The sequence below is a fragment of the Eptatretus burgeri genome, chromosome 12 (genome assembly GCF_056783735.1).
Source record: "Eptatretus burgeri isolate ZD-2024b chromosome 12, Ebu_testis_v1, whole genome shotgun sequence".
NCBI lineage: Eukaryota > Metazoa > Chordata > Myxini > Myxiniformes > Myxinidae > Eptatretus > Eptatretus burgeri.
This window is the reverse complement of record NC_140972.1, coordinates 95,540,455-95,550,454: the sequence shown is the minus strand read 5'-3', so window position 1 is coordinate 95,550,454 and position 10,000 is coordinate 95,540,455. Positions and strand designations below refer to the sequence as shown.

Below are 10,000 nucleotides of genomic sequence, written 5' to 3'. Positions count from 1 at the left end.
GTAATGGTAAATAGAATATAAATATTATTGTGGGTGTATGTTAAACATTGTTATTAATTTATTAATGTAATGGTAAATAGAATATAAATATTATTGTGGGTGTATGTTAAACATTGTTACTAATTTATTAATGTAATGGTAAATAGAATATAAATATTATTGTGGGTGTATGGCAAACATTGTTATTAATTTATTAATGTAATGGTATATAGAATATAAATCATATTGTGGGTGTATGTTAAACATTGTTACTAATTTATTAATGTAATGGTAAATAGAATATAAATAATATTGTTAGTGTATGGTAAACATTGTTACAAATTTATTAATGTTATGGTAAATAGAATATCTATATATTAATACTGAAGGACCAATTTTGTGCTCCTCCTCACGGTCGCGTCACGTTTTTCTCGGTACTGTGACCTGGACTGAAAGAAACTTCGTACCTGTAAGAGTGCATCGCACAAAGTGGCAATTGTCAAACTTCAACGCTGAAGCAGAATAAACACTTTTTTGTTGAGATGGGGGCGAGGAGTGGGGGTGGGGGATGAAGAGACGGGAGCGGGGGATGAAGGGACGGGGGCGGGGATGAAGAGACGGGGCGGGGGATGAAGAGACTGGGGCGGGGGATGAAGAGACGTGGGCATGGAGTGAAGAGGCGGGGGGCAAGGTAAGCAAATTTTTGGGCGGAGGTAAGCAAATTGAAAGCGGGAGACGGGGGGAAAATGGGGCGGGGACTGGGTTGAATTGGGCGGTGTTGAGTGTGAGGGGTGGACAGGGGGGTGGGGGCCCAGGGGCAAGTGGGGGTGGGGAATCAAGAGACGGGGTCGGGGAGTGAAGAGGCGGGGCCGGGGTAATTACATTTTTGGGCAGGGGTAAGCAAATTGAATGGGGGTGGGATGGGGGGAAATGGGGGCAGGAGCGGGGGATGAGTAGGCGGGGGCAAGCACACCCTGTCCAGTCCATGTCCCTCGAGTGTGTGTGAGCTGGTCAGGGTGGTTAAATGAACGGAATCCGTCTGTGACGGGGTTTCAGCTCGTAAATATTATTGTGGGTGTATGGCAAACATTGTTATTAATTTATTAATGTAATGTTAAATTGAATGTAAATAATATTGTGGGTGTATGGCAAACATTGTTAGTAATTTATTAATGTAATGGTAAATTGAATGTAAATAATATTGTGGGTGTATGGCAAACATTGTTATTAATTTATTAATGTAATGGTAAATTGAATGTAAATAATATTGTGGGTGTATGGCAAACATTGTTATTAATTTATTAATGTAATGGTAAATTGAATGTAAATAATATTGTGGGTGTATGGCAAACATTGTTATTAATTTGTTAATGTAATGGTAAATAGAATATAAATATTATTGTGGGTGTCTGGTAAACATTGTTACGAATTTATTAATGTAATAGTAAATGGAATATAAATAATATTGTGGGTGAATGGGAAACATTGTAACTAATTTATTTATGGAATAGTAAATAGAATATAAGTAATATCATGATAAAGGAATGCAAAAGATTTGAATATCCCAACCACTCTCCATTGGTGTGCGAGGGCTCCATGCGCATCCGCTCTGGTGTGGCCGTTTAATATTGGGTGTGGTTAGTTAAAGGAGGCCATATGGAAGCTGAAAAAAATGGGAAATGATGCTAAAATATTCGCTCCTGTATTCTCGCTATTTCATTTTGGAGATGCTCTTGTCTGTCGAAGGTCCAACATGCAGACGATCATGATGAACATCCCTGTGTGCCTGACAGTGAACTTCTGGACGGGAACAAAAACCCAATTAATGGAATCGCATTATCAGTTTATCACATCGATTTGCTCCCAAACTTTATTCCACCCCTCCTCTCTGGCTTCACTATATCATCTAATGTTGTAGATATGTTATAGGAATTAATAAAAATTATTATTTGTGTCAGCAATGTCATCTCTCAACGAACTTGATGAGCGAGCGTATGAAAAGGCAACGATCAGTTGGACACAATAAGGGAATGAACAAACAGAAAAAGAGATTTTGATATTCTTTACAAAAACACACAACACACAAAAGTGGGACCACAAGAGACAAAGTACCGAGGTTCCTTGATCACCATGGAGACAGGGTGGCAAAACATCTCTGTTTTCTTTCCTACGAAGGATAAACAGCAACTCAAGAGTCTCTCATTGGATCGTACAGATCACTTGCCCTTTGATGGTCATGGTTCGAGTTTGTGAGGGTAACACCAACCCTGAGTATCCTATGATGGATTGATGACTCCTCTCGGATTGGTTCCAGTTTTAGACTTATCTTGATTTACCCAGAGCTCTGTATGGGCCTCTAATTAACAAATAATAACCCTGAGGGGAGCAGTAGGGAAACAGCTTGAACCCTTCATTGAAGTAAAAACCAAATATTTCTGGAGGTCACTCGGAATGCACTTTATGCACCTAAGCCAATGAAAGAACGTGAAAATGCTCACTTGAGGAAACATGTGGACCTCGTAAACTGATGCTCATCATGGATTGCCATCTTCTTACTAATTGCTGCTCAATCACTTCCTCCAATTCTCACTTCAAACTTTTGGCATGGAAGGAAAAGATGTCGGAAATATTTGGAATCAGAATCAACATTTTTAAAACTGCGAACGACCAATCTGCTCGTCACTCTTCTGAACTCACCCAGTACCAGAAATCCCCAGATCCAACAGAGCTGAAGCATATTTACATGTTGCGATATCAAAGGCACTTCAAACTCACCTCCTCTGACTCACTTCCTCTGACACCTCTAACTCACTTCCTCCAACTTACATCCTCTTATTCACATCGAATAATTCACTTCATCCAACTCAACTCTAAATCGCTCCCTTCCTCTTACTCGCTTCCTTCCTCTGACTCACTACCTTCCTCTGACTTACATCCTCTTATTCACATCCAATAATTCACATCCAATAATTCACTTCCTCCAACTCAACTTTAAATCGCTTCCTTCCTCTGACTCACTTCCTTCCTCTGACTTACATCCTCTTATTCACATCCAATAATTCACATCCAATAATTCACTTCCTCCAACTCAACTCTAAATCGCTTCCTTCCTCTGACTTGCTTTCTTCCTCTGACTCACTTCCTCTAACGTTCCCCTGTTTGTAGGTTTTGAGAATCTATGTTGAATGTTTCTGTGATTCAGGTTTCAAGTTTTCTCGGGCTTCTTACCTGCTGAGTTTGCTGAGACCACAAATCTATGAAGACCTGCAGCTGAAGGTAAAAATGTGCTGATGAGTCACATCTTACCTAATTTTACAATACTAATAACAATATTAATACAGTACTACAAGTAAACATTTATTCATTTTTAAATTCGTTTTCTCTGGAACACCTTAAGCGATTGACACGAAATATTAATCATAGGAGCGCCTTCCCATCGATAATTTTTTTAACAAAGTTACACAATGTTTGAATGGAAAACCTGGCCGGAGTTCCAAAAAGTCTGTTTTCTGTAGGCATGGGTTTCAGTGCAGGGTGTTTCATGTTTCAGGAATAAACAGCCTCGACCTTGCTTCACTCAGCCTCGGAGAATTAATAATAATGCTCCACTGGATGAATTGGGAGACAACATTTGCCTGCAAACATGGAATAGTTATTCAATAAAAATTATTTACAGAAACCCATGGTAAAAATACTGTGATAGAAAAACACCGGAATATTTTTTTTTGTGCCAGTTAAAATAGATCAGAGCTGGGGGGTTCAATAAGGAAGTCTTGAGGTGATGTATGCACCTAGTGCTTAAAGAAAAGAAGAGGAAAATGAGTTTAACAACTTATTAATTTTTTCAATACATTCCATTGGGTAAACTTACCATGGATTGCATGAAGATCATTTTAGGCTTTGGAACTTAGGATGTACTGGCTGTCCTCAAAGTCTTGTTCTGGTTTAAAAATGGTATACAACCAAACCAAAAGAGATACCAAATGCACACACACACACGCGCACACACACACACACACACACACACACACACACACACACACACACACACACACACACACACACACACACACACACACACACACACACACTCACTCACTCACTCCAATCAGAGTTGCATTTTATGCAATAATAGCAAAGATATTCATGTTATTTTGTAGGAATTGTTTGTTAAAATCTTGTTTAAAGCAAAATGACACAGTGTATGACTTAATTTTTATATTATAATTATAATTTTAATGGTTGACCCAAGAAAGATCATGGCTGACAGTGAAGACCAAACATTTGAGTGACTGAACTTCTTCAAGAAGGTAATAGACTAGGCAGGTCACCATTGTGCATGTTGCTGTTCTCCTCCATCCTTCCCACTTTACCTTGTCTGTTCATTTGCAGCGTCATGGTCTCACTCTCCTTCCCCGTCCATACCTATCATTCTGTCCATTGCTGGATGGGACACAACCCGGACATTATTTGCTCCTGGGTTCAGACATGCAGGAAAACCAGAAGAACATCGCTCAGTTCTCCCGCAGTGATGCTCAGGTGAGCGGAACGATGTCATTGATTCTGGGCATGGTGTGAAAGGGTTTAATAACATCGTCAGGATCGTGTATATTGATGGACGAAAGGTTTTTCTGCTTCCTAATTGGCAAAAAGCATTTTTGTTTGGAAGGTTTGAAGTGGATAAGTAGCTCTACATACATAACATGATTAACAATGACATTAAGAGATGAAAATGTACTTTTTACATGAATGACAAGATCATTAGGAGTCAATGGACAAATGGTTTATGGGGCTTGAACGTTCGAGTAAGCACACAACTCGTGGGAAGGACTCACAGTGTGTACTTATGGGAAGGGGCTAAATGAGAGTTTATTACCTCCGGCACCGAAGGTGAACGGAGGTTATGTTTTCACCCGTTTGTCTGTTCGTCCGTCTGTTAGCAGGTTGTTTCAAAATTGTAGAGATAGATTCGGCCTAAACTTGGTGCATAGGTTGGGTGTGCGATAACGACAAATTTATTCGATTTTAGTGAAGATCCGGATCAGAATATGATAATTTTTTCAGTGATTCTTCACCATTGAGTGATTGGCCTAAAAGCTGTTTTGCATGATATCTCAAAAAGTTTTTGACCAGTTCTGACAAAATGAGGTGGATGAGTTGGTTGGGTGTCAAGAACAAGCTGATTCAATTTTGGTTCAGGTCCGGATCCAGATCCGGCAAATCAGTGGGATACAAAACATAAACTGTTCAGCTTGGGGGAGGTATGACCTCCACCGAGTACTGTTCCAGTTACTCTCACCAGAGGAGAGGGTATTGTATTTGGGTCTGTTTGTCTGTTTGTCAGCACAGAACATGAGCAGGTATATTAATTACATTAGACCATTATATCCGTTGAGACCTTTAAGACCCCTATGATCCTCAAGATCCCCTAAGATCAATATGACCCTTCGGAACCCAAAAACATTATAAATCCTCGAGACCCCATTACACCTGTAGAACCCTTAGACCCCCAATACCTTTGAGACCCTTAAGATCCTGTAGGATATTTTAGAACCCTAAGACTGCATATACCCCTTGAGACCCCTTTGCCTTCTTTCTACCCTTTAGACCCTTTTAGGCTTTTATACCTGTCCACCTTTCGTACCTTTTAATGCCATTTAAACCCCTTTGACCGTTCGATCCTTTTTAGACGTTTTAAGACCCTTTACACCCCTTTTGACAATCCCAACCCTTCAGACCACCTTAGAACTTTTGAGACACTTCAGACCATTTTGACTCTTTCAACCTATTTAGATCTTTTCACACCTTTCGCCCCTCACACCTTTCGCCCCTCACACCTTTCGCCCCTCACACCTTTCGCCCCTCACACCTTTCGCCCCTCACACCTTTCGCCCCTCACACCTTTCGCCCCTCACACCTTTCGCCCTTCACACCTTTCGCCCTTCACACCTTTCGCCCTTCACACCTTTCGCCCTTCACACCTTTCGCCCTTCACACCTTTCGCCCTTCACACCTTTCGCCCTTCACACCTTTCGCCCTTCACACCTTTCGCCCTTCACACCTTTCGCCCTTCACACCTTTGACCTTTAGTTTAGACCATCAGACAATTTGACCTTTCCAACTTTTCAGACCTATGACCTTTATATCTTTACAACTAAACCATTTTGACCTTTCATTTGCAATGAATGACCTTTTTATTGAGTAAATCCTTCCATTTATCTGCCACAAAAAAACAACACAACAACTGGCGAGGGTCTGCAATCTCTGATTGTTCCGTCTAATTTCTCATTATGTTGGGAATGTCTTTCATTGGGCTTTATTTGTACCTTCAGATGTATCCCGACTACGTACAAACGATGGAGCGATTTGTGACAGCCATGGACCCTTTGCTGGATTCTCCACTACCAGATATTCCTGGCCTGTTTCACAGGTCACCCCGAAAGGTCCTGCAGGCATTGAAAGGGCTAAGACCCTTGTTGAAAACCGGTAAGATGTGCAAATAGTCGAGTGACTCGAAAGCAACATCGCGCCATTTGCTGTTCGACTCGAGTGCTTGCCGTCCAGTTTTTGGAATCCCAGTACAAAATTCCTAACCTGCTATTAGAGACTTGGTGTAGTATATCAATAAACCAAATGTTTATCATTTATTTGTAGTATTGCTTACACCCAGTCGGTGTTTTGTCTGAGGAAGCTCTGAGCCTGAAGAGACGTCTTGTACGACTGCAGTGCATCACGTAATTTGGATTTCTGTCCTTGTTTTTAGTGCGGACATTGGGAAAAGATATTCCATCTTTCCTGGAGATTCTCACTGCTCCATCAGCCAAGGTACAGATCGGTTGGGCCGCAGGTCACCTGTTTGTTACAGCTTGAGGAAGGGCTCACGATGAGCCTGTGGTTGTGGAATGCATGTAACGTGACCTGAAGGTGTGGGTGAAAGAGTGGTTATGGAGAAGGTGCAGTTTTAGAAAGAGTTCATTTTGAGCCCGAATACAAAATTTACTGTGGTAGCGTGCATACACCAACCAGACTGAACAGTTTACGTTTTGTATCCCACTGATAGACCAGATCTGGATTCAGACCTGAATCTAAATCTAATCCACTTGTTCATGTCACCGAACCAACTCATCCACCTTGTTTTGTCTCAACTCGTCCGCAACTTTTTGAGTTTTCATGCTATTCATAATTTTTGGCCCCACATCTCATTGGTGAAGAATCACAAAAAACGTTTTAAATTCTCGTATCCAGATTCAGATCTTCACCAAAGTTGAATCAATTTGTCACACACCTTATGTGTCCACCATGGTTCATCCAAATCAGTCCACAACTTTTTGAGATATTGTGCTATATCGCTTTTAGCTGGATCTCTCAATGGTGAAGAATTGCTTTAAAACTTCTCGTAGTCGGATCCGGATCCAGATCTTTGCAAAAATCTAATCAATTCGTCCTCATCGCACACAACCTGCCCACCAAATTTCATCCAGACCCGTCCACAACATTGTGAGATATCCTGCTCACAGACGGACAGATAGTGGTGAAAACGTAACCGTCATCCATCTTTGGTAGCGGAGATAACAAGTAATAATATTTTTGGTTTGTTTGTTTGTTTTTCACTGAACTGCTGTAGTTTATATGTAAGCACTGTTTTATAAAGAAATACCGGTATTTTGACATCCTGCTTTAATTGAAGAGGAAAAACGTTGTGGAGCTGATTTGGAAAGCTGGGAAGGGGGAGCGATGTATGTTCATGCGTGTGCTTGGGTTTTTTATTATTTATTTTTGATGACAGATCCTGAACCGCTGGTTTGAATCGGAGCTGTTGAAGGCAGTTCTGGCCACAGATTCAGTGGTTGGATCGAATATGAGCCCTTATGCATCAGGAAGCGGGTATGGTACTAATCCTGTTCACGAACACTCATTTGCCTCCCGCTCAGTGTTGTGTTTCGGTGAGGATGTATGTATCTTGGCTCACACAGAGCTATCTTCTGAGGATGTAGTCACTTGGTAATACACTAATATGTATATAACCAAACTTCGAATCATGTGGAAAAAAAAAAGTTTCCTTCCATTTCAGAACAAAAATTTTAACGAAGAACTCAACATACGAAGGGGGGAGCGCATCATTTACGGACATGTGACCAATGACTAAAAAAAATCCTGAGATAACATTGATTCATAAATACGCATAAACCTTTCGCTACAAATAAACATAAACACAGGAAATGTTTTTATATACATCCCCTTAACATTCTTCTTCGTAACAACCAAACAACATCCTTGTTATGAAGGTGTGAACAACGTTTATAATGTTTTATGTGCGGGATACTCACAATAGTCCCTGAAATGGCAACATTTGTTTTTCTGTATGTAATATGTTCCAACTAATCATGAATCCATCCATCCATGGGGACCATACTCTGTGCAGAGCGTCGGTGCTGCCTAAGCTGTCTCCTTGGCTATTGGGTACAATCCTGGACGGGTCACCACTCCGAAACAGGATACCAGCAAGCTGGCACTCATTTTGCCGACCTCAGAAGGACAACTGGCAGAGTCAACCCCACCTGGTATTAATTCAACAGCCGAGTGGGATTTGAACTTAGCGGTTGGGGTGGTGGGCTTTGGATTCTAGGATCCCAAGCCCACCACACTAACCATTAAGCCCACACCAGGCATAATATCGTATGCAGGTATATAAAAATTTAATGGTTGGGATGTCTGACTGTATTGAGAGTATCTGATTGATATAACTTTTTGATTGCCCTTCATGTTGGTGATGGAGTCCCAGCAGGTTCTCTGAGAATAGATCAAAACAACACCAGGCCTGATCGGATCAACCGGCTCACAGATCGTGATGAACGACTGAACCATCAAGGTTTTTCAGAATTGAAACGTATCCGGCTGTTTCGTGACCACCAGCAAAGTAGTGGAGCGCGAGGTGAGATTGTGAAAGGTTTTTCTGACCTTGATAGAAATGTTCCTTTCAGTGCTTTTTCAAAAAAAAAAATTACAAAATCGAGGTGACAGAAAGTAAACAGGCATTGGACTGATGGTGCGGCAGTGGGCCAAGGTTAGACACAATAAGTAAGGGAATGAATGAACAGGAAAAGAGGATGGGAGGAAACACAGTAACACGATGATTGGGTTCGGTGGGGTTAATAGGGGCGGATACGTTTGCAGATAGAGATGGGGGATGGGAGGGGAGCATTGAGTGACACCAGATGGCGATACACCACCTGCTTGAAGACCCGAAAGACGACATTTATTGGGCATCACAAACAGGATTGCAATCAGACTCGGATCAGTGTGGGAGTAAGTGGAATCTAGCTAAGAGAATGACGAGCAAGCCAAAAGAGCACCTATCAGTCTTGGAGAATGATCTGAGGTAACAGATGGAGAGGGTAATCAGATAGCACAATGTCAGGTGACTATAGGTGAAGGCCATCGGGTTAAGGTTGTATGCATCGGGGTATCAAATGTAAATCAAAAGAGGTAGTTTTAACATTGTATCGGAATTTCGTGAGGGCTCATTTGGAATATTGTGTTCAGTTTTTATCACCACATCTGAAGAAGGACGTAGCTGCCATTGAGAGGGTTCAATGTGGAGCGACTACATTAATTCTGGGCCAGGCTGGACTCAGCTATGAGGAGCGGCTGAAGAGGACAAGGCTTTATACCTGAGGAAGGAGGTGATGACAAGGGGATCTGATGGAAATGTTTAAGATAATGAAGGTGAGAAAAGGAATACATGCAAAAGAGTTGGTCAGCAGAATGGATGGTGACAGGACAAAGGGGCTCAATTTCAGAGTAGAAAAAGAGGAGAACTAGAAGGTCACTCGGTGGAGTGCATACCTCCACCAGGCTGATTAGTTTACGGTTTGTATCCCACTGATGGGCTGGATCTGGATTTGGACCTGAACTAAAATTGTATCGGCTTGTTCTTGTCACCTAACCATCGCATCCATCAAGTTTAGTCTGAATCCATCCCTATTTAAGATATTGTTACGAATCTGGAAGCCTTGTGCAC

At 41.5% G+C, this 10,000-nt stretch overlaps 1 protein-coding gene across 8 annotated transcripts in view; it reads left to right on the top strand.

The window, feature by feature from the left end:
• LOC147016183 (pyridine nucleotide-disulfide oxidoreductase domain-containing protein 2-like) overlaps positions 1-10,000 on the top strand; it is a 66,254-nt gene that overhangs the window by 19,151 nt on the left and 37,103 nt on the right. For 7 of the 8 annotated variants that reach the window (XR_015050051.1, XR_015050050.1, XR_015050052.1 and 4 more), the window contains 5 exons: positions 3,182-3,255; positions 4,372-4,518; positions 6,312-6,465; positions 6,743-6,804; positions 7,766-7,863. Coding sequence is in view for 5 of the 8 variants with exons in the window: in XM_085848971.1 (XP_085705097.1) it covers positions 3,182-3,255; positions 4,372-4,518; positions 6,312-6,465; positions 6,743-6,804; positions 7,766-7,863 (535 nt within the window). In the remaining 3 variants the exon portion in view is untranslated. The remainder of the gene's footprint in view (positions 1-3,181; positions 3,256-4,371; positions 4,519-6,311; positions 6,466-6,742; positions 6,805-7,765; positions 7,864-10,000) is intronic. The other variant, XM_085848974.1, reaches the window with a different exon arrangement.